We start from the raw sequence: 25,341 nt of genomic DNA, 5'->3' as shown, positions 1-25,341 counted from the left end.
AACGTATATGATGAAGGCATCTTTACGCTTTAACTCTCGGTTCATTTTGTAATCACTCTTATTGATATTCTGTTGCTTCTATACCTCATATTTCTGACATGTAATTAACTGAAAATAGGAATCGTGATTATTTCTATATTCAACCAAATTTCATAATTTCTGTGTGGCAACAGCCGATGTTTATGAGGACGCGGCGATAAGAATACCGCATTATTTATCGTAATTAAAAACATGTACTATTAGTGTTTCCTATTTCGATGTCTGCACACGGATCAATTAATTTGAGCTTTTCGTGTGCATCCCGGAATAAATACAGCGACATCAACGACAGACGCCAGAGTCGAGCCGTGTCCCTACACGGCTTTACTACACTATCATTCTCGGTATTATTTTTAATTTAATTTACTGTCCGTCAAACCAGAAAATCTTGTGGTGAGTCCGTTTAAATTTGATTTTTTTTTCCTACCTTAGCTGATAGCCTTGAGAGGTTATTGCAGCGTTAACTTAACTGTAGGTGAGCTCACGGGGCTCAAACCTTCCGACGTTGCTAGCACGAAGCCTAGCAAGAGCCGTGCTTTGCAGACTCTACCACCGGATCGGAAACGCGACCCACTGAGAAAATCCGGCGAGAAACTCAGTGGGCTGTTTTTTAACATATAAAATAGGTCTATAAATGTATATATTTTTTTTAGACACATGTAAGACTGATCGAGCCGTTAAGGCTTGTATTTTTGGCGGTATAGAATACTTTTTTGCTTTTCGCTTGATTTTTCCAAGGCGATTTTGTAATTTCGACTTGATTTTGTGCAAACTGCAGCGTAATTTTCGATTTACTTAGGCTGATTACACGTCTGATATCAGTTTATTATTTTCGCTATTACTGTAGTGTGTACAAATAGAATAATTCTAAGCAAAATCTTTGATTTCTCTATTTACACATGTTGCTATTAAATACGTTTTGTACCTAATTCTGTTACCATGTAATAAATCTTGTCTCTTCATTCGTTACAGGCTAATCATTATGTTTTGTTCTTAGAACCAAGATGTCTGACGCCAAGAACAACCTGTTACTGTTCTTCGACCGTCCCTCAGAGCCATGCTTCATGCAAAAGGGAGAAGAGAAGGCAGTATTCGAGATTCCTGACAATTACTACGTGAGTTGTTGATGCTGTAGTAACGTAAGCACGGTGGAGTAGGGATCACATTGACGGCCCAGTGGCACAGCTTGTACTATTCCGTGTGATCTTCTTGAAAGGTTTCGGGCTGATAATGGTGTCGAGGGGCACCGGTGTATTTTATTTTTATGTAACATGTAAATTTTTAAGTAATAATATTGACTAGAGGTCCCGCAGTAGTCGAAATTCGACTATAATTAATTGGAATTGGAAGTTTGTACACTATTATGATTGTATTTTCAACGCCAAAACTACACTATAGAAAAATATGAATAAAGACAAACAGTATTCAATCTATTCTCAATTTGACCAAATACGTCAAGAACAAATGTTTGACAATAAATAAATAATATGCATGCGTGTGTGTGTCAAATACATGGTAGTGTGTGTAATGTTTTCTTTATTGATTTAATGTATCTTTTATGCACTATTTAAAAAAAAATTAGCATTGTGCACTTCTTCTCTATATTCTCTATGAGTGTGGAAAATTTCATACTCCTCCGTCCGCGCAATTTTCGTAAAAAGGGATACAAAGTTTTTGCTTCACGTATTATAATATTGATAATTGTATTATTAACCTGCTGAACTTGACTGTAGCTAGATACTTTTTTTTAGATTTTAAAGTCGTCGTGGCCTAAAGGATAAGACACCGGTGCATTCGTATGTAGCGATGCACCGATGTTCGAATCCCGCAGGCGGGTACCAATTATTTCTAATGAAATACGTACTCAACAAATGTTCACGATTGACTTCCACGGTGAAGGAATAACATCGTGTAATAAAAATCAAACCCGCAAAATTATAATTTGCGTAATCACTGGTGGTAGGACCTCTTGTGAGTCCGCACGGGTAGGTACCACCACCCCGCCTATTTCCGCCGTGAAGCAGTAATGCGTTTCGGTTCGAAGGGTGGGGTAGCCGTTGTAACTATACTGAGACCTTAGAACTTATATCTCGAGGTGGGTGGCGCATTTACGTTGTAGATGTCTATGGGCTCCAGTAACCACTTAACACCAGGTGGGCTGTGAGCTCGTCCATCCATCTAAGCAATAAAAAAAAAAAAAAAAAATACCTTCGTTCGTCTGTTGCTAAGCAAATATTTCGATCATGTGTTTCATGTTGAAAGCACCGCTTCGTACTGGGTGGGTTCTGAGCTGGTGCAGCATTCTAATTAGTGCTTCTGTTTCCTATTCTGGTTTCGTGTCTACGTCCGACTTGTATCCTGTTAGGCATACTTAAGTAGCTCCTGTTTTGTAAAAGATATTGTAAAATTAGAATCTACGAGATATAGTTTCGGTGTATTCTTTTTTTTTGCTTACCGATTGTTATTAACCGATTTTAACCGATTTTTTTGCTTACCGATTGTTCTCTTTATTCTTTATTTGTACACACTGTTAATAAAATACAGTAATTGGGATAAGATATAAAAAATGGCGAGCTTAACTCAACAATTGAGTTATCTACCAGCTAACCGTTCTCAAAGAAGGAAAGCTTTACATTAGTGGGTAGATGAGTACAATCTAATTAGCAATAAAAATAATAAAAATAAACACTAATACATAATATCAAACTATATACATACACAATTACACACATAAATAACATAAACATATACATACACGTACATATTATATAAATTGTTATTAATTAATTTTATTTTTAGCATAATATTATAATAGTACTTAATAATTTCAATAATGTTTTTGTGTTAACGAGTCAGGCGTTTTGGTGTAAACTGTAAGCCTGACTTTGTATTGAGTGGGATAAATAAATAAATAAATTAACCTCGAGGGGTTAAGCTAAGCTTCAGCAGACGTGTAGGCAGTTCACGGGGCTTAGCCTGGCGACTTTACTAACACCAGTCCTAGCAAAAGCAGTGCTTCGCTGAATCTATCACTGGATCGGAATCGCGACTCACTGAGAAGATCGGGCGAGAAACTCAGTGGGCCGCGTCTGTGGGTTAATTTTCATTCGACCGATTCGACGAGAACGGTAAGCGGTGCTTGGAATGCCCAAAAGTACCGATAGTAAATCCGGGGGATCCAACAAGACATATTTAGGACAATGGCGGTTTTACGTTGCCCTTTTGCCTGGGTTGGATATACAGTTGGAGCCGGCCACGATTAGAGGGTTGTTGTGTCGCCCCGTTCTCTCTAAATAGCGTTTCGTGCGCATTACGACGCGTTTATTATATCTCCACACTGACAGAAACCAAATAAAAAAATATAGACTCATAAAAGATAACTTTATATATAATATATTTGGTTTTGGTTAATGTAAGATCTTACGAAGTAGAACGTTAGTGGCTTAAAACATTTTTTTTATAATTGGAATCGGTCTGTTTGTCTCCATATTTCTTAGACCCCCGGTATGCAAAATTAGAGTCTATACCAAATCGGCCAAAACGGCTATGTTTCTCTCATAGTTCTGTAAATTTCAAAGAGGATAACAATTTGCTTATAACCTTTGTCTACAGCCGGAGAAGTACCAGCGTGCGTCAAATGCTATAGGCAACAGGTTCGGTAGCGACGCGGGCCGCATGATACCCATCAGGAACATTGCCCTACCCAATCTCGACCTGCCCATGGAGCTTCCCTACAACGAGCAGTTCTCCTTGTTCGTACCTAAGCACAGAAAATTGGCAGGAAGGCTGATTGACATCTTTATGGGTATGTAGATAACTACTTAAGCAGTGTTGTTTAAAGGGAGCTAAGTAGTAACTCATTAGAAAATGCGGTTGTGAATCGGCCTCTAATAGGAACGGATCATCAGCATCTCCCCGACTCTCGGTCACTTTTGTAGTTTCGTTACCTTTTGCTGAGCTGAACTCTCCGTTTCTATCCTGAATTGTCGATCTAAGGCTACATGATCTGGGCGCCACACTAGTAGACGGCCGCTCGGGGAAGTTTTACCCAAATCTGTGTTTTTATTTTTATTGCTGAGATGGGTGTACGAGCTCACAGCCCACCTAGTGTTAAGTGGTTACTGGAGCCGATAGACATCTAAAACGTAGCCACCTACAATGAGATATGTTCTAAGGTCTCAAGTATAGTTACAACGGCTGCCCCACCCTTCAAACCGAAACTCATTCATGGCAGAAATAGGCAGGTTGGTGGTATCTACCCGCGTGGACTCACAAGAGGTCCTACCACCAGTTGTATCCACCTTAACTCGTGGCGATAAGGAATGTGTGTTTAAGCGGCATTTTCTTTTGCACTTTATTATGTACTAACCAATTCCTTATTTATGATAGGAATGCGTGATGTTGAAGATCTTCAGTCTGTCTGTTCGTACTGTCAGCTGCGGATTAATCCTTACATGTTCAATTACTGCCTCTCCGTCGCCATTTTGCACAGGTAAATATGTCTCAATGAAAATCTATCTTGTTGTTCTAATTACCGAAACAAGTGTTTGGTTCCCGTGGAAACTGCTTACAAACCACATTCACGTAGGTGCTTTACTTCGGTCACGAATATCAACAAATTCGAGAACCGGAACCGGAGAGAACCGGAAATCTGGAACCGATTCACCGTCTAGTGATATGCCTAATGACACTTACCAAGCTTTTCATAAAACTTTAATCGAAGCTATTTGTTAGTCATGCTTGTCGTTCCGTGGACACCATAAGCATCGTATCGTACATTTCAGGCCTGACACCAAGGGCTTGAGCATCCCGACTTTCGCGGAGAGCTTCCCCGATAAGTTCATGGACCCGAAAGTTTTCCGTCAAGCCAGGGAGGTGTCCAGCGTTGTGCCTTCTGGAGCCAGGGTCGGTAAAATTACTGTTAATTTAAATTACTTAATTAAAACACATATGACGACACATGTAGCTGAAAGTAAGTTTTGTACTTTTTGACGAAGCATGTTGCTGATAACTCTCTTTCTGTAATCTGACGAAACGTGTTGCGGGTAATAACACGTACTTTTAGGTTAGGAATATTATGTTCTTTTTTTTAAACCGCGTGATGGGCCTGTACACTGTTCAATTTGAGCCATGATGTAATAAATGTTGGATAAGCTATGACACAATTAATTAAAAAACCTTACTATTACTGCTATATGTATAAATAGTCCTTAATACAGATTGCCGCTTCGATGGTTCTTAACATTCTTCTAGTTTTCCTCAATCATAACATTTTGTGTGTTGTGTACTATGTTAATGTGTACGATTAGGCTTAACTTCTCATTGACGATGACAGGGACAATCGCCGGCCTTTATTATCTTTTTCCGCAAGGGTGAAGTGCGCATGAAGAAGTTGCATTTAAAGTATTCCTTTGCGTTACCAATGAGACTAATAAAAGTATTTTTATTAATTAAAAATTATCTTAAATGCATAAAAAGCTCTTTATCGCGACAGACGTTACCATTTCTGCCGTGAAGCAGTAATGCGTTTCGGTTTCAAGGGTGGGGCAGCCGTTGTAACTTGAGACCTTAGAACTTATATCTCAAGGTGGGTGGTGCATTTACGTTGTAGATGTCTATGGGCTATGACCAAGTAGGCTGTGAGCTCGTCCACCCATCTAAGCAATAAAAAAAATCTGAATCTAACAGGATACTTGTATCCGATCTTTTATTGAAAGTGATGTCTTTTGTTTTCAGATGCCAATAGTGATTCCGTCGAACTACACCGCGTCGGACACGGAGCCGGAGCAGCGCGTGGCGTACTTCCGCGAGGACATCGGCATCAACCTGCACCACTGGCACTGGCACCTCGTGTACCCCTTCGACGCGGCAGACCGTGCCATCGTCAACAAGGACCGCCGCGGGGAGCTCTTCTACTACATGCACCAGCAGATCATCGCCAGGTCAGTTACATGTACTTACAGACTCAGCACTCGTGGCCTGATGAACTCAACTGAACGTTTGCAATACCAACGTTATTTGAGCTCTTTCTTTTAATTGCTTAGATGGGTGGACTAGCTCACAACCCACCTGGTGTTAAGTGGTTACTGGAGCCCATAGACATCTACAGCGTAAATGCGCCACCCACCTTGAGACATAAGTTCTAAAGTCTCAAGTATAGTTACAACGGCTGCTCCACCCTTCAAACTGAAACGCATTACTGCTTCACGGCAGAAATACGCGGGGTGGTGGTACCTACCCGCGCGGACTCACAAGAGGTCCTACCACCAGCTCTCTAGATGTATCGTGAGTCAACCAGATGTTGAGCTCTCATTCATATAGTATCACAGTGGTCCTGTCTTTTCCATAATACGCTTCTGAATACGGACTATTTAGCTTTGTTATCGGTTTGATGTTAAGCCGTTACCGGAAACTCTTATCGTCACTACATTAGCGTCGTCATCTGCTTTCAATAATAAGGTCCAGGTCCCCATAGTATTGTACCACAGCTGCTCCGCCATACAACGCGCAACAACTGCTTTACGATTGAAATAGGCAAGATTTTAGCACATCCCCGTGCGCCCTTACATTTTCTATCACTAGTAAATCATTATTTATCTTTACTAGTGCTATGCATGTTGTTTATACCGATGAACCTATAAATATACTTGAAGGAAATATTGTTTATTCAATTTTCAAGTAGAGGAATACAAATAGCGATACAGGAAAAATAACAAAACTCGCGGCTCGACGAGTTATTTGAAGTTTGGTCTGCGGTTACGATCGTACGACGCGGATCTTGTCTAAATGCGAAAACAACAACAATTTAGCTAATGCCGACGGCCTCTGTTGCAACATTTCCTCATTACCTTAACGGCTATAGGAGTGAATTATTTAAAAAATACTCAATGCAATTGCTCAGAGGAATTGCTTGTTTTTTGTGGATCATTTTGTGCGTCATCCAATTTTTGATGCTAAAGAACCGCTACCGAAGCGGAGTTCATTGGGCTTAGTGCGAGTTTTTTAAAGTTCTCGATACCGAAAAAGTTAGCTCAAATTTGTATGCAGTTGGAACGTTTGAATACGTTTGAAGCGCGCTGTTCCAGCTCCATACAAATTTGAGTTAACTTTTTCGGTATCGAGAACTTTAAAAAACTCGCACTAAGCATACATGTGAATTTCCTGGAACCGCTGCGTTTTCAGAAGTCATTTTAGACCCTCGCACGCGGCTGCGGAATTAACTCAACTCTCCGGTATTAGCGTTACAATCTGTTTTAAATCAATAACGTTTGAAGACTGTCTTAGGAGTAGACAGTGGTTTGACATTGCTCAACGTCAGCACGTTCTCAAGCAGCCAGTAAGCCGATTTCGGGGCTTGTACCTACAAATTTTCCAAAAATTATGCGCTGGGACTAAAAAGTAATGGAACATTATCATAGTTATTTTTACGACATAGAGTTCAGACTTGTTACTCTTTGAAACAGAGACGTATTGATTTGAATAGTTAGCAAAATGACTAAAGGTAGAGCGCGCTGTTAACCCGAACTGATAGACAGAGTATGGTCGTTAATTTCGGTTTGCGAGGTAGAGATAGCTCTTCAAAACATTGAAATGTGACTTTGCCCCAGATAAGGTTAGTTAAATTTCCCACGTTGCGTAATCAAGTTACTTCAATTTTCGTTTTTCTAAAACTGGTATTTTTGTTAATAGGTACAACGTTGAGCGTATGTGCAACAACCTGAGCAGAGTGAGGAGGTACAATGACTTCAGGGCCGCGATCGAGGAGGGTTACTTCCCCAAGCTAGACTCAACAGTCGCCAGCAGAGCCTGGCCTCCCAGGTGAGACGGATTCTGGTTTATCTAGATCTTGTTTTTTGCAAAGAACCTTACATTGTTATATATAGTTTGGCCGAATCGTACTTTTTGATTTATTATTATACCAAGTATGTATAGTATTGTATATAGATAGGCAGCGGCTTCGCTGTGTCCATGGAATTGTTGATGTCCATGAGCGATGGTCGCTGGTCGGCATCAGGCATCAACTTGTCTGCTTTTAATATCAATAAAAGAACAAACAAAAAATGAAAAGTCATGTCAATTACAAAACGTGTAAAATAAAGTTTTAAATTTGTCTATTAAATTTGATGTTTTTGTTTGGATCTAGGTTTGCTGGCACTACCATCCGTGACCTGGACAGACCCGTTGATCAGATCAGGAGTGACGTCTCCGAGCTGGAGACCTGGAGGGACCGGTTCCTGCAAGCTATCGAGAATATGTCCGTGATGCTGGTGTGTATTCTAGTACTACTAACAGTCTAGGAAACTTTTTATAGATGTTGCAACATGTACCTATAAAATTTTATTTTTTGTTCGATATGATTGAAAAATATAATTTCTCAGAGGTTTTTTTTATTTCTTTTTTGCTTAGGTGAGTCAATCGCGAACATTTGTTGAGTACGTATTTCATTACAAAAATTGGTATCCCGCCTGAGATTTGAACACCGGTGCATCGTTCAACACGAATGCACCGGGCGTTTTATCCTTTAGGCCCCGAAGACTTCCTTGTTCTGACGTGACGTTTATATACAGCCCAACGGTCGTCAACTTCCCTTGGATGAGGAGACCGGCATCGACGTGCTGGGCAACCTTATGGAGTCCTCTATCATCAGCAGGAACCGACCCTACTACGGCGACCTCCACAACATGGGACACGTCTTCATCTCTTACTCTCATGATCCTGATCATCGTCATCTGGTAAATACTTGCTCAAGTAGATCTAGTTATTTTATGATATACCAATCACTGCACAGTTTTGTAAAACTTTTTTATTACTATCAGACACGCTGTGCCCATAGTAGAAGTAATTGTACTTGGTAATTAAGTCGAGGTAGTTTACCTATTTATTCGGGACCTTGTCTGTCTGTATTCAACAGCGAAACAGTTGATCTTATGAATGGAAAGCATAGTGGATAATTTTACGGTATGAAAGTTTTTACAGTCCACCTGACATTGCGTGGCTACTTGCACTCATCACGTGAAATACCGCCAATAGGTAGGGCGGTGACTCATAATACGGCCTCCCACCAGCAAGTGCAAGGAGATGTTCATACCGGCATAGCATAGGATGAGCTATCTGATCTCAGTAGTTTTTTGATGCAAATGTTAATTTCCAGGAGCAATTCGGCGTGATGGGTGACTCCGCGACGGCCATGCGGGACCCGGTGTTCTACCGCTGGCACGCGTACATCGACGACATCTTCCACCTCTACAAGTACAAGCTCACGCCCTACGGTAACGACAGGGTGAGTACTCGGGACCCAGGGGTGTCATGATGGTGGCTTTCATGCTTATTATCTAGCTTACCCACATATTCTATGACTGCTCACTTTTGGCAACTACTTGGTCACGGTTTGACATTGCTAATGTAGGATTGGTAGTATCGGAACGTATGAAAAGAGCGTGGAACGGAACGTTGAGATGTGAGTCAGAGAAAACGGTAAAAAGGGGAAAAGAGAATGAAAGACAGAATGACAGAGAAAAAGAAGATGGCGAAAACGATTAAATAAGCAAGGCGTAAAAAGGTGTAAATTAATTTTTAATTATTATATTATAGAAGATTTTAGAAAAGAAGAGTAAAAGTGCAACAGTTGAATAATTTTATTTTATGTGCTACGATCCAAATCCTACACTAATAGCATAGGCTCATAAAATTAGATCATCTGATTACTGTCTGGGTACTGTATGGGTTCGATTGCTGCTCGGATTCAATATCTCAGTGGTCCTGTGTAGCGGAATTCGTAGCACAGTAGATGATTCTGGCTTGGAGTCGCTGAACATGGAATCTTTGAAGTCATCAGACATAAGAATTGAAATGTACATCACATAGTCAGTTTGATAGAGGATATAGCAAGGCTGAAACCAAATAAACCGGGAATATAGCCGGAGAAAGAAGGAGCAGCTGGTTTGGTAATTATAGGATTAACAGTTTGATTTCTTTGTAGCTGGACTTCCCCAACATCAGGGTGTCGTCCGTCAGCATCGAGGGTGGCGGAACCCCCAACACGCTGAACACGCTGTGGGAGCAGAGCACCGTGGACCTCGGCCGCGGGATGGACTTCACTCCTCGCGGCAGTGTCCTCGCCAGGTTCACGCACTTGCAGCACGACGAATACAACTATGTGTGAGTATCTCCTTGAATGTTGTTGTTGTAGTCCTTACTCCGCTGGTACATTGGCCCTCACAAGTTGTCCCCATTCTCCTCATATCATCTCCATTAACTGGTATCCTGAACTGAGGAATGAAAGAGGATACCGTATTCAAAAAGGGTTATCTAACTGGAGAAGAGTCATGGGAATGAGGTAGGAATGCGGCACTTCCTCGTGCGGAATCCCAAGACGCCCTAATATTAGTAAAAATGTTAAATTCCAGATTTTGTGGGCTTTATTTCTATTACACGATGATATTCCTTCATTGTGGAAATCATTCGTGAGCATGTGCTTATTAGTACGTAATTCATTAGAAAATTTGACGATCTCCTGTCTGATTTGAACACAGGCTTAGTCATTGCTCGATACGCGTACATCGGACATGGGTATAGGATACCCTAATGGCTAAGGGAACTGGGACGTGTGAATGAATGAATGAGTGAATAAATGAACGAATGAATGAATGATTTATTTTGTTTCAGACAACAATAACAAGTCCATATGTGTACCATACTATCATTGAAACTTTTTTTAAATTACCAAATGTCCACAATGACGAATTCAAAGAATTTTATTATACTGTTTATTATGAGTTTTATTTCTGAAACTGTGAATTAATTTAAATCTTACCTGCATTCAATTTGAATTTGTGAATATTTTTCGACAGGGGAACAATCTGTTTGTTTTCTTGTTGATTGAACTCAAAATGAAGTAAGCAAGTGCGTGATTTAAATGTTTTGCGTTTTTTACGGAACATTATAATAATATATGAATGGTGACAACACATCAGCACTTTGTTGAAACTTAATAAATTATAAAGAAATAAAAATAGGCACGCAATTATGTGACTTGATGTATAATATCAAGTGAATCAAGTGAATGTATAATAATATCATTGTTTTTGTAAATAACAAATGTGAAGTTTCAGACAGCTAACCAAAATTGTTTAGTCCGCAAATTGGTTCTAACCAGAGTTTATACCTAGTGTGTTTAAATAATTAATTAAATTCTTAATAACTATGAGGCATCTGAGAAGTGACAAACAGTTGAACATCAAGAATTTAATTTCTGAGATTTTTTCAATATGGCATCTGACAGTAGTACTAAAGTACAATGTACTTTAACCTATTGTTAAAGACGCTGAACAAATTTCTTTAAAAAAAACACGTTTCCGCCACTAAGCTGTCTCTGTTAAGAATTTAGAAGTCGTCGTGGCCTAAAGGATAATGAGGTCCGGTGCATTCGTGTTGAGCGATGCACCGGTCTCAGTATAGTTACAACGGCTGCCCCATCCTTCAAATCGAAACGCATTACTGCTTCACGGCAGAAATAGGCGGGGTGGTGGTGCCTACCCGTACGGACTCACAAAACGTCCTAACACCAGTAAAGATGTTTAAAAAATCAGCTCAATAGATCATTTATCATTCTTCTGCCCTCCTCCCAGTCAACTGGGGTGGCGCAACAAGTTCTCTCCTTCCAAATCTAGCTCCAACTCCAACTCCAAATCAGCATAATAAATACAGTGGTTAAATTTGGGCATTAATGAACTAATCAGTCCGTCAGGATGGGTCGTTTGTATTTTTCAAATCTCTTATAAATGTCATTTTACACACAACGCAGAGGCGGTTCGTTAATTGAGTCTTTCTTTCCAGGATTGAAGTGAACAACACAGGAGGCAGCAGCGTGATGGGAATGTTCAGGATATTCATCGCACCAACAGTAGACGAAAGTGGGAAGCCATTATCCTTTGACGAGCAAAGGAAACTAATGATTGAACTGGACAAATTCTCTCAAGGAGGTGAGTAGGCTCTGTCGTTAGTTGAAGCATATTTTTAGATTGAATTTTCGAAAAAGGAAGAAGCGAGCTGGTGTTTCCAAGGCAAAGTTTTGTGTGAGGTCTCTCCCGATTTTCTGATGTTAATATAATTACTTGTATTGTTACTTTAGGTGTATTTACGAGTACTGTTGGCCAAGTATTAACATTGATAATGGCATGGACGGTTTTTTTTGTCACCGAGAATCACAAAATTGATCTACCGTTTATAATACTACAATATTTAATTGTTATTAAAAAATATTAAAAATCGGTTCTAAATTGACAGACACATCCAGTAATAAGAAAGTGATTTTACAATAACCATTCTCTATGCCGTTAAAATTGTACACATGTGGCTTATCACCATGGAAGCCTCTCTTGAACGATAGATATGGCCGGTGCCGTATGGCTTGTGGGAGCCATGCCAGGGTTGCTCGACGACAAGTACGCTGTCGTCTCACGTATTAGTCTAGGGACGCATTTGGTGTTTGTCTAATTCGCTAACATTATCTTCTTCCTCAGTGAAACCTGGCAACAACACAATCCGACGTAAGAGTATAGACTCCTCAGTGACTATACCATACGAGAGGACGTTCCGCAACCAGGCGGACCGGCCAGCAGATCCAGGAACCGCTGGGGCTGCCGAGTTCGACTTCTGCGGCTGCGGGTGGCCTCACCACATGCTAGTGCCCAAGGGAACTACTCAAGGATATCCTATGGTGCTGTTCGTCATGGCGTCCAACTGGAACGATGACCGGGTGAGTTTTCTACACTTTGGTACACGTGGATGATGAGGCAGGCGGCTGATGAGCTACACTAACACGTTGTTCGTGTGCTCGGTCAGGTGGAGCAAGACCTGGTGGGGTCGTGCAATGACGCGGCGTCGTACTGCGGCATCCGCGACCGCAAGTACCCGGACCGGCGCGCCATGGGCTTCCCGTTCGACCGGCCCGCGCCCGCCGCCGCCACGCTGTCCGACTTCCTGCGCCCCAACATGGCCGTGCGCGACTGCATCGTGCGCTTCACCGACAGGACCCGCCAGCGCGGCCAGCAGGGGTAGGTCCGCCGCCTCCACCACCACGCAACACAACATCACGGGATGACGGGTCTTGACTTTTTTGCACAGATTTTTTCTTTAATACATACAAACATGCGTCGGGTTTTTTTATTGACTGGCCTATGTAGCGGTGGTACCACACCACATAGTCGACTTGATGTTGTAGTTACTAATAAAGAAAAACTCTTTTTGGTTCTATTGGTTTTTCTATAAGAAAAAGACAAAAAGTTACACGGAATTTGTACTACTTTTTTCGAACTTTTGAAATAATTTACTTTAATGATTAATTTTAATATGATTCCTTTAAACATTAAAAATTCAAAAGAAGTTTTTCTGTTTATATCTCAAACCGGATTTTAAAAATAAATCACACTGCTTAAAGAATACGGTTAAACTCATTTCAACACAATGTATCATATTGTAATTAGCAATACTATATTCTTGAAATAAATCATCATCATTATTAGGCTATATCAGTCCACTGTTGGATACAGGCTACGAATAATAAAACTATGGAACAGTAACTCGCCTTCAATTGCACTTTAGATTATGGTTCCATTTACGCACACAAATAAAAGCAAATACAACGAACACTCACACTCTCATAAACAAAGGCTTGCACGCGATTGGTCGCGCCAAGGTCACGGTTCGCAAGCGCCACCCAGCGCACCCTCATGACGATGACGTTATGCAGTAGTAATTAATTCATTAAATATTTTCTTTTCTTTATTTTATTAGATGACTTTATTACTGCAATAAAAATAAATGCAGTTTATAAGTTAGTACATGAGATGAAAATATGATAATTAAACTTAAAATCAATACTACTATTACTACTACTACTACTACTACTAGTATACATGGCGTAAGGCACACGACTTCCACTTTCAAGTATGTACATGGCCTCTTTTTGAAAGTGTATGCTGCTTATTGTAGTATTTTTGCAATGCGTCCAATCTGTTTCATTTCTTTCCAAGCGTACTATCACAAGCGGCTATCCATTTTTTACGTTGAATTTCATTTGTCGGAAATCTGCAGCAATAAAATCATTTGTTATCGCTGCCTAATATCATACTTGTTACTCAAATAAAACTTATGTTTTATCCGAGCAGTATAAAGAACTACTACTGCATAGAAAAAGTAATCGTACATATTGCATAACACTATCCATCATCAATAGTGTAAAATTTTATGATGTTTGTAAACTTACTTATGAAAGCTAATTCCATTGTTTTTCATATCTGTATGGCTTTTACACCATTTCACCAAAATTAAAAAGCGCAAAATAATAATTATCTGGTCAACCAAAAACTAACGCAACACGACCGCACGACACGAGTCCCACAGCGAACTGGCGCGTCGTTCTGTAGCTATTTTAAGCCCCGCCCTCCGCGGTAGCTATTTACGTGGAGCCATTTTCGAAGCGCAATTACTTTTCTATAGTTTTATTATTCGTAGGATATAGGTCTCTCACAAAAAAAAAAAACGTTAAATTAATAAACTAGTTTCGATTAAATAAATTAACTGTTTTGTGGTCGTCATGTATTAAATCAGTACGGTTTCAATTGTTTTTTTTGTAATTTCGTAGTGACGTCATCAAAGCAAACAATCTCTAAACTGTTATAATAATATTACAATTATCCAATGCTATCCTTTTGAGCTGTGTAGGTAAAGAATACAGATGTGAAACATTATTTGTTTAATATATAATCATTAAGAAATTATGTTCATCTATACTCATATTATAAAGAGGAAAGATTTGTTTGTTTGTTTGTTTCGAATAGGCTCCGAAACTACTGGACCGATTTGAAAAATTCTTTTTCCATTAGAAGCCGACATTGTCCCTGATGAACATAGGCTACTTTTTTATTTATTTTTTATTGTTTTTTTTTGGTTTCATGTGTGTTTTAACGTTTCCGAAGCGAAGCGAGGGCGGGTCGCTAGTGTTTGATAAAGAAAAACGCTATTTTGCTATCGTAGTTACTATATCTTTGTTACGTGTAACATAAAATCTATATCTGTATTCTTAAAAAGAATATTCGTGCAACCTCTGTCTAGCCTTCTTTGTATCAATTTGTTACTTGGAGTACATGTGTCAATGGAGCGTTATCGAAAGAAGTACGAGAAACCCCCATCCTTAGAAGTAGATCAGTAACAACAAACTAAAACTGATATAATTTCATATTATGTAGATACATTGATTCGAACCGGCGACAGCGCAGTACAGAACCCTGCGGATGCCCCTCAGTCAACGTCGACATCGACGCATTGATACGCAAACCTTATTATTACATACCCTGCAAACATAAGCATCACATATTTTAAGTTAATCGGAGATATACAAATCGCAAAGCAGTTTGGACCGTCAGCGTTAGTTAGCGACATTAAATAACAATTTTTTACTGGTGGTAGGACCTCTTGTGAGTCCGCACGGGTAGGTACCACCGCCCCGCCTATTTCTGCCGTGAAGCAGTAATGCGTTTCGGTTTGAAGGGTGGGGCAGCCGTTGTAACTATACTGATACCTTAGAACTTCTATCTCAAGGTGTGTGGCGCATTTACGTTGTAGATGTCTATGGGTTCCAGTAACCATTTAACACCGGGTGGGCTGTGAGCTCGTCCACACATCTAGGCAATAAAATAAAATAAAAAAATCAAATTTCAAACATTTATTTTTAATCTGACACAATTAAAAAAGAACCTCTTTAATTCTCACTTTTACTCCATTCAAAACTAATTATTACTTTCTACGAAAAGCTATATGGTTAAGTTAGTAATTATTAATCAGCTTAGTATGTTGTTACTGATGCAACATTGAAATGGCATCGCATAATGGACCGGACTTAGTTAGTAGTCAATATTTTATCGGTTAGGTGTATTTTAAGTAAACGGGTCTGTACATAGTAGGTAACTAAGTAATTATGTATTTATATAAGACAATTTTTGTATTTGAGATTGAATAAATCATGCTTTTTGATAAATTTGTTTTTTTATTAGCTTCCTTTTTATACTAATGTATAAAACTACAGTGGTTTTTACGGATGTTCCGTTATAACTACTGAACCATGCATCCGATTGACTTGAAACTTGGTATCCATGTAGAAAATACATACCCTGGACGCATCGATGACATTCCGCCCGCATATAAAATCAGTCCGTGACCGTGCCGCGTTTATTCTCGGTAGACTCATGATCTGTAAGCGGAGTAAAATGTCCCTTCGGAACAAGGTGACACTTTACAAAACTTGCATAAGGCCCGTCATGACTTACGCGAGTGTGGTGTTCGCTCACGCAGCCCGCACTCATATAGACACCCTCCAATCTCTACAATCCCGCTTTTGCAGGTTAGCCGTCGGAGCTCCGTGGTTCGTGAGGAACGTTGACCTACACGACGACTTAGGCCTCGAATCTATCCAGAAATACATGAAGTCAGCGTCGGAACGGTACTTCGATAAGGCTATGCGTCATGATAATCGCCTTATCGTTGCCGCCGCTGATTACTCCCCGAATCCTGATCACGCAGGAGCAAGTCACCGTCGTCGCCCTAGACACGTCCTTACGGATCCATCAGATCCAATAACCTTTGCATTAGACGCCTTCAGCTCTAACACTAGGAGTAGGCTTAGGGACCCCGGTAACCGTACTCGTCGAACTCGACAAAGAGTTCGCCGTGCAACCTAACCCATGAATCAGCTCGCTGAGTTTCTCGCCGGATCTTCTCAGCGGGTCGCGATTCCGATCCGGTAGTAGATTCATTCGCGAAGCAGCTGCTCTTGAGTTGTTAGGTCTCCTTCGGAGGCGCTCGGGTAGCTGTTAGCAAATCCCAACCCTCCTGACTGAGCCTTTGCTCGCCCACCTGTCCTGGTGAAACTGGAAAGGCCTCCGGGCCACCAGCAAGAATTCAATCATAAAAAAAAAAAAAGAAAATACATGGAATTCATGGATAGACTAATATTTATGTTAGTGTTGGACTCCCTAATAATAATGACAATAATAAATAATGTTAATTTTAAATGCCCAGCGAAGCGGGCGAGTACGGCTAGTCGTTATATAAAATCATATTATATAAATCGCTCTAGAAGTCGGAATACTAGTCTGGATTTTTACGTATTTTAATATCTTAATCCACTATCGGAGACAACATATATGGCGTCGTCAATACAAAAAGGTCTTAGTTTCAAAAGCATTAAAAAAACTATATGTATATAACATGCCATTGTTTCGTGGCATAAATAGGCAGAACGATATTACCCATACGGTGCAATGCAATATGTACTTACAGTGATGCCAACTCTGGGGTTTTCCCCCCAAATTTAGGTGGAAAAAATCTATACAGGGATTTTTTTAGGGGTGAAATTTTTTGGGGATATTTTTAGGGATAAAATTTTATTTGTATTTTTTAAAAATTTTCTACGTACATCAACAAAAATTAAAGAAAAATACTTAAAAATACAAAATAACTATTGTTATTAACTAATTATTTATTATTTTTATTTATTTCTTTATTTATATTGTAATGAATAAATACTTGGTCCGTCGTTGGGGAGTTTTGTTTTGAATTTAGTGGTTTTTGAAATTGCTTTAGGGGGAAAGTTTTCAAACAGTTGGCGACACTGTGTACTTAGTAATTACGATAGGGGCCTAATAGCATTAAGAATAATATTAGAGGGGGATTTGCTAAGAAATGTTGGCAAACCGCCGCAGAAGACACGTCCAGAAGGGTTTCTGCCAGCAATCTTATTTCAGTTGTGATATACGTATGTTTGTATAAAGGTAAGGTAAGGTAAGGTATTATAAATTTGATTAACTAAGAAAAACAATCTGTATATCACCCGCTTAGTGAAATTGAACAAAGAATTTGACATCGATTTCGTTTGGAGTCAAAATTTCAGGGCGTTGAATTAATCGAATTATTTTAATTATTCATTGCATTTGTTATGTGCATATTTCGTTCCAGCCGTTCTCGAGTTTTAGCGAAACTAACGAACAGCAATTCATTTTTAAATATATAGATGCGTTATTTCATTACAAAATTAAAAACAAAAAGGTAGCTTGTCCCGATTCACCTTGGGTTTGGGGTGAATCAGTTACGTGTGGGGACAATAGAGTTTTTCGATAGGGCTGGCACTATTTAGTTGTTAGGTAGGTGCCTAGCTTTAGGTCATTAACTTTTTAATATCTTTAAAGAGTTACAAAACTTTGATGACTAAATTAAGCTATTTAATATTCTTAAACACTAAATAAAAGTCATTTTCAGTTCAACAAAGTTAAATCTAACAACTCAACAAAAGTATTGTGACATCCCAGATTTGTCCCTATTCTAAATCTAGTCTCTGTTCCCCCAATCTATAGTATAAATTTTTTTTTTTTTTTCCTTGTAGAGGGCCGAACCTCCTACGAGGTCCCCGCGCAAAAGGGGCGCGCGGGGTATGTGAGACTCAACGGTCTGCATGGTGTTGTGAGCAGACCGCGGGCCCAAGGATTTTAGGACCCACCCACTAAACGACTCCCCTGCACTCTTACACCCGACGTCCGATCCCCTCCGAGGTCAGAACCCGGATGAGGTAGGGGGGCTACCGCGGTCAACACTACAACCAGACGGCGCGACTCACCCCAAGGACGCCCGGCCGACGGAGCCTTCGAGGCGAATCGAAGGCTCTGAAACGTCGGCCGTCTCGGTACGGCAGCCCGTCGGGCCGCCCAGACGGTGCCACTGGTGTCCCGGAATACCCCGCTGGACCAGAACCAGCCTGCCGGTTCGGGACGCGATACACCGTCGACCGGTCGCTCTATTCACTCCACGGCAGCGCGCTAGAGTGCTGGTAGCGCGCCGCGCGGCCTCACCCCCTCAGGTCGCCCCTTGACCTTCACCGGGGGGAGGCCGCCACCTACAGGGGCCGGGACGTACGGGCGTATTCCCGCCTCCGGCCCCCGGCTCGACGGCGACGGATCGGTGCGGAAAGGGAAGAGCTCTCCCTCTCTCGCTCCGCCGCCTCCTTCTGCGAGATGGTGGACTCGCAGAAGTCGAGCATCGCCTTCCAGGACGCGTCGCTGCCCAGCATCGTAGCCACGACGCGCGGCAGCGAGAGGTCCTTTCCAAAATCTATAGTATACATAACTGGACTCTCTTTTTTATTGAATGACAGACTTCACTCCATGATTCTGAATGACACTGAAGATAAAATCCTTTTTAAAAACTAATCTACTTTACTGGGACATGTGTTAAGACCATTTTTATCTATTTTAAACCCTAAATATGTGATATGTCCTGGAAAATAACACTTTTCTTACCTAACAGTAAACGAAGTCTCTGCAAATATAAGGTTCTATTTGGGGCTGTTAAACAATCATCATACCAACTCGACACACCGTCAATACCTACTTCTAGAGATTCTATTGTGCGCTGGAAAATAGCTGGGGCATTTGCGAGACCGTACACTAAGCGTGTGTATTAGAAAAGGTCTTTCGGTATTTATGGTTGTGAGGTCTTGAGAGGCTTGAGACAAACAAATTTGATTATAGGCATTACTTAAATCTAGCTTAGAATAATATTCTCCGCCGCCTAACTTCGCGAAAATATTAGTCTTAAAACTTTATTTAGGGCACAGAAAACATCTCCAGGGATTTTCACTTTACCAGGTAGGCAGCGGCTTGGCTCTAACCCTGGCATTGCTGAAGTCCATGGGCGACGGTAACCACTCACCATCAGGTGGGCCGTATGCTCGTCTGCCTACAAGGGCAATAAAAAAAAACCATTCTCCTTCAGAACTGGTACTATGGGCGTATATAGCATAATCTGAAAATTGTACTGGTACTAGTATACCTGCTTCGACAAATCTATCTAATTCTTCCTCAACCTTGTCTTTTAGACCAAACAGTATTTGGCGTAGCTTAAAAAATTTAGGTGTTGTATTTTCTTTCAAGTGTAAATGTACTTCATATTTATTAAAACGGCCTAATTCATCTTTCCAAATGTCAGGAAATTCATTCAAGATCTGCTGCACCTCTTGGTATTCCGCTCTAACAGATAAATTATTATTGTTACACATAGAAACCAAACTCATATTAAATTGCTTCATGAAATCCCGCCCTAATAATGGTAGACCATCTCCTGAAATTACATAAAATGCCATAGGCTTCATAATACCGCAGTTACTTACTTCACAATTGAAATAACCTACGGGCGTAACTTTATGTTTAGTATAAAGACAAAATACTATATCAGACTTACTTAATTTGTATAATCGGAAGTTATCCTTGTAAAATCTTTCTGAAATTACAATACGAGCAGCTCCGCATTGGAATTAATAAATTTATTATTTATAGAAATGTCCAACTTAATACGATCGTAGCGAACATACCTCAAATTATACAAATCACACTTTTTACATTCGTGTCCATCGCTTTCGTTATCATCCATATTATTTAACGACAGTTTTCGACCTTTTTGACACTGCACACTTTCTTAAGGTGACCCTTTTTACCACAAATCATACACTTATAATCTTTGAAACGGCACTTTTCTACGGAATGACCTTTCAACCCAGCGCGCGGATGCCGCCGATGCCCACGACGACTCCGCCTGCGCTCGCTGACACGATACACCATCTCTTGTTTGATGAGTTGCTCACCACCATCAACATCAGCTCTGGCCGCCCGCGCACACGCAGTCTCCTGGGCTATTTCAATAGCTTTCGAAAGCGTGAGGGACTTCGAGTCTTGTTTGAACAATCGATCTCTTTCTGGAGCTACTTTCAGGCCTAGAATAAATCGATCATGTAGCAAACGTGTCTAATTCTGTACCGAAATTACAGTGCACGGTGAGTCCCCTCAGACGTGCCGCCCAATCTTCGACTTTCTCACCGTCCATTCTGGTCGCACCATAAAATTTTGCCCTGTCGGCAAAAGTCGATCTTTTCGGTTTTTTTTTTTTTTTTTTTTTTTTTTTATTGCCTTTGTAGGCAGACGGGCATACGGCCCACCTGATGGTGAGTGGTTACCGTCGCCCATGGACTTCAGCAATGCCAGGGGCAGAGCCAAGCCGCTGCCTACCGCTTAATACTCTCCACAAGCCTCGTTTGAAGAAGGACATGTCATAGCGCTCGGGAAACACCGTGGAGGGGAGCTCATTCCATAGCCGGATGGTACGTGGCAAAAAAGATCTCTGGAAACGCACTGTGGATGACCGCAGTGGCTCCAGGTAGTATGGATGAACTCTACTCCGGTGGCGGGCGGTGCGATGGTAAAAACGAGATGCTGGTATCATCTCGAACAATTCCTCAGAGCACTCCCCATGGAACATACGGTATAAAATACAGAGGGAACCGAAGTCCCTCCGCAAACCCAGAGGCTCCAAACGATCCGAGAGAATGGGATTATCGACAATCCGAACGGCCCTCCTCTGTATGGAGTCAAATGGAAGAAGCTGGTATTTGGGAGCCCCGGCCCAGAGATGGGAGCAGTACTCCATGCGAGGCCGGACTTGTGCTTTATAAAGCAATTATTGAAAATGTTGGTTGAAAATGTCCGTTGAGTACTCTAACCAGCTCAGTCCATTGTATTGTTTCTACCTCTTTAGGATTCACGAGGTTCCTCACAAGCCGATACGAATCATCTGGAAGATGTGCAATAAGCACACAGCATCAATCTTCAGCTAAAACTTTGTTCAACTTTACAAAATTTTCTAATTTCTTGTAAAAGATCTGCCATTCTTGGGTTTTATAATCAAATTCAGATAAGTTTCCCATAAGTTGAGCCAATTTGTTTTTTTTTAAATATATATATGCACTTGTTGGTAATTCGTCGCCAATTGTTATATCGGAACTTAGGGGCAATGAAACGACCGTACGTAATAACAGCTGGTTTATTACTACTGTAAGCGGAGCGTGCCGCGGTATATGAAGTACATAACAAACACTGCACATCTCAAATCAAATCAAATCAAAAAAGTTTTATTCAACATAAATGAAAGTACATACTTGTTGAACGTCAAAAGAATTACCGCCAATTCACAAGAATTAGCCTCCGTCCTGAGAAGAATTGGCAAGAAACTCAGCGGGCATGTTTTTTTTTTTTTTTTTTTTAAATATTAGATTTTTATTTTTATTTTAAATATTTTTTTTTTTTAAATATTCATATTACAATAAGTAATTATAACATAACAATTTTACAATATTGAAATTCCCGGAGCGAGCAACTCATTCCCACTTTGTGCAATCTTCTAGATAATCATTGACTTTATAGTAAGCTTTATTGCACAGATGTTCTTTAATAGTTTTCTTAAACCTATGTATATGTAGGTTCTGAACATCTTGTGGGATTTTGTTGTACAGGCGCACAGACAAACACCCGAATGAATTTCGTATCTTATGTAACCTACTCATCGGCACAACAAGCTTGTGTTTGTTCCTAGTATTTCTATTATGTATGTCCGACATCTTAGGAAACTCCTCAATATGTTTACGAACATACATCAAATTTTCAAAGATGTACTGGGATGGCATAGTGAGAACTTTAATTTCTTTAAATTTTTCCCTCAGGGATTCCCTTGAGTGCATGTTATAAATAGCACGTATAGCTCTTTTCTGCAGAATAAATATCATTTCTACATCGGCCGCATTGCCCCATAGCAAAATGCCATAGGACATGACACTGTGGAAGTAACTAAAGTAAACTAAACGAGCCGTGTCCGCATTTGTTAACATTCTAATTTTTTTTACTGCGTATGCTGCAGAGCTAAGCTTACTCGCCAATTTATGAATATGAGGTCCCCACTGCAGTTTGGAGTCCACTGTTATACCAAGAAATACGGTTGACTCAACAAGCTCCAATGATTCCTCAGAAACAATTACATTACTATCTACTTGTCTCACATTTAAAGATGATTTAATACATTTTAAAGTAAATTTAATACATTTCGTTTTCTTACTATTCAATCTACAACGTAAATGCGCCATCCACCTTGAGATAGAAGTTCTAAGGTCTCAGTATAGTTACAACGGCTGCCCCACCCTGCAAACCGAAACGCATTACTGCTTCACGGCAGAAATAGGCGAGGTGCTGGTACCAACCCGTGCGGACTCACAAGACGTTCTACCACCAGTAAAGTTTATGCTATTAACGTGCTTTCAATTTTAAGCTTTAAAAGATTAAACCTAAAATATCTCTGGACATTTTGTTGTAATTAATGATGATGTCTCCAAGGTAGGAGTTATTATTCAGACCAGACATCAGACCAGACGAGTGCACTTTTATTTCAAGTGCTATGACTTTTGTAGGTTTGTGTAAAGTATAACTTAAAATTACAATGGACATACGTCATGATGTAAGATTTTTTTTAATGTGATACAATTGTCAGTCTACTTCGAATTGAGTCTCGTATTTATATGTTTTAGAAGTCGTCGTGGCCTAAAGGATAAGACGTCCGGTGCATTCGTATGTAGCGATGCAACGGTGTTTGAATCCCGGAGGCGGGTACCAATTTTTCTAATGAAATACGTACTTAAGAAATCTTCACGATTTACTTCCACGGTTAAGGAATAGCATCGTGCGATAAAAATCAAACCCGCAAAATTATAATTTGCGTGATTACTAGTGGCAGGACGTTGTAGATGTCTATGGGCTCCAGTAACTACTTAAAACCAGGTGGGCTGTGAGCTCGTCCATCCATCTAAGCAATAAAAAAAAATGTTATAATTTTTCTTGAGCGTAATATGTTCAACCACCCGCTTTCCCTAGCAGTTCTCAATTTTTCTTAATACATACATTTGGAAAAGGTGAGGCAACCGTTGTAACTATACTGAGAACTCATATCTTAAGGTGGGTGGTGGCATTTACGTTGTAAATGGCTATGGGTTCCAGTATCCTCTTAACACCAGGCGGGACGTGAGCTCGTTCACCTACCTATACAAAAAAAAAACTGGGAAATAAAATCATCATTTCTGCGAAGTAATTTTTTTAAAGAGAATTTCGTTGCAGACCAAAGTTATTTTTAATGATTCTGAATATTTGCATTCTTTTTATGCAGCGGTTTGAAAAGATGATAATATTGGTGGTAATTTTTTTACTGTCAGTTTTATCGCGTGTTGCAGTCTAAGGCAGACTTATTTTTATATAACATTTTTACAATATTATAGTCTATACTATTATTATACAGAGGAAAGATTTGTTTGTTTGTTTGTTTCGAATAGGCTCCGAAACTACTGGACCGATTTGAAAAATTCTTTTTCCATTAGAAGCCGACATTGTCCCTGATGAACATAGGCTACTTTTTTTATTTATTTTTTTTATATATTTTTTTGGTTTCATGTGTGTTTTAATGTTTCCGAAGCGAAGCGAGGGCGGGTCGCTAGTATTTAATATTTAGGAAAATTATTTAAATAGATATAATATGGACCCGTTTTATTCACGCCTGTGCGTCACTTAAAAGCAATTATTAAAACTAGAGGTCCCGCAGTAGTCGAAATTCGACTATAATTAATTGGAATTGTATAATAAGTTTGCACACTATTATTTTATAATCACAAATTTCGGGCTACACTATAAAAAATATAAAGACAAACAATATTTAATCTATTCTCAATTTGACCACAGACGTCAAGAACAAAAGCTTGACAATAAATAGTATGCATGCGTGTGTGCGTCAAATACATGGTATGTAGTGTGTGTAATGTTTTCTTTATTGATTTAATGTATCTTTTATGCATTTTTTAAAAAAATATTAGCATTGTGCACTTCATCTCTATATTCTCTATAAGTGTGGAAAATTTCATACTCCTCCGTCCGCGCAATTTTCGTAAAAAGGGATACAAAGTTTTTGCTTCACGTATTAATATATAGATACAAACTGTTTAATTCATGCTAAATCTGTTTCCATCTTTTTTGTCAAGAGACGATTTTTGTTCTTTTTATATAATTCCCGACACCATCGGGTTTGTAGCCTTTTCCACGTCGTATTCTCGGATTTTCCTGGATTTAGCCGGAAACAGCGCACAAGGTTGATGCGATACACAGTGTTTGGATTTGGTCGCTACGTTAAGTATTAGCGCAATACCATTCTATTCACAAGGAAGGTTTTCAACGTTTTTTATTGCTTAGACGAGTGATTGATTATCTGGTGTTAAGTGGTGACAGGGGCCAATAGGTAAGAACAACGTAAATGCCGCCACCCACCTCGAGACATTAGTCTAAGTTTCAGTTCTATAGTTCAACGGCTGTCCAGCCCTTTAAATAGGAACGCATTACTGCT

The 25,341-nt window shown here is 40.0% G+C and overlaps 1 protein-coding gene across 2 annotated transcripts; it reads left to right on the top strand.

Annotated features, from left to right (window-relative positions):
- The first annotated feature begins 267 nt into the window (after window positions 1-267).
- LOC114246269 (phenoloxidase subunit 1) lies at window positions 268-16,075 on the top strand. 2 transcript variants are annotated; one of them, XM_089733809.1, is made up of 14 exons: window positions 268-383; window positions 1,037-1,154; window positions 3,652-3,844; window positions 4,429-4,531; window positions 4,824-4,944; window positions 5,776-5,981; window positions 7,729-7,857; window positions 8,183-8,306; window positions 8,607-8,771; window positions 9,191-9,319; window positions 10,019-10,197; window positions 11,875-12,020; window positions 12,561-12,796; window positions 12,883-16,075. In XM_089733809.1, exons 2-14 carry the CDS (start codon window positions 1,044-1,046, stop codon window positions 13,096-13,098), a joined length of 2,058 nt encoding a protein of 685 aa, XP_089589935.1. In that variant the 5' UTR covers window positions 268-383; window positions 1,037-1,043; the 3' UTR covers window positions 13,099-16,075. The 2 variants fall into 2 exon arrangements, with proteins under 2 accessions (XP_089589935.1, XP_028034531.2); XM_028178730.2 differs by having other exon boundaries at window positions 302-432.
- Window positions 16,076-25,341: the final 9,266 nt, after the last annotated feature.

The sequence above is a fragment of the Bombyx mandarina genome, chromosome 16 (assembly GCF_030267445.1).
Source record: "Bombyx mandarina strain Sakado chromosome 16, ASM3026744v2".
In the NCBI taxonomy this organism is placed as follows: domain Eukaryota; kingdom Metazoa; phylum Arthropoda; class Insecta; order Lepidoptera; family Bombycidae; genus Bombyx; species Bombyx mandarina.
The sequence above is the reverse complement of the archived record's forward strand: the minus strand, read 5'-3'. Positions and strand labels throughout refer to the sequence as shown.

Coding starts and splice junctions, on each gene's coding strand:
- LOC114246269 (XM_089733809.1), top strand. CDS start 1,044: ATGTCTGACGCCAAGAACAACCTGTTACTGTTCTTCGACCGTCCCTCA. Junction 8,772..9,190: donor ATCCTGATCATCGTCATCTG/GTAAATACTTGC, acceptor GTTAATTTCCAG/GAGCAATTCGGCGTGATGGG. Junction 12,797..12,882: donor CCAACTGGAACGATGACCGG/GTGAGTTTTCTA, acceptor GTGCTCGGTCAG/GTGGAGCAAGACCTGGTGGG.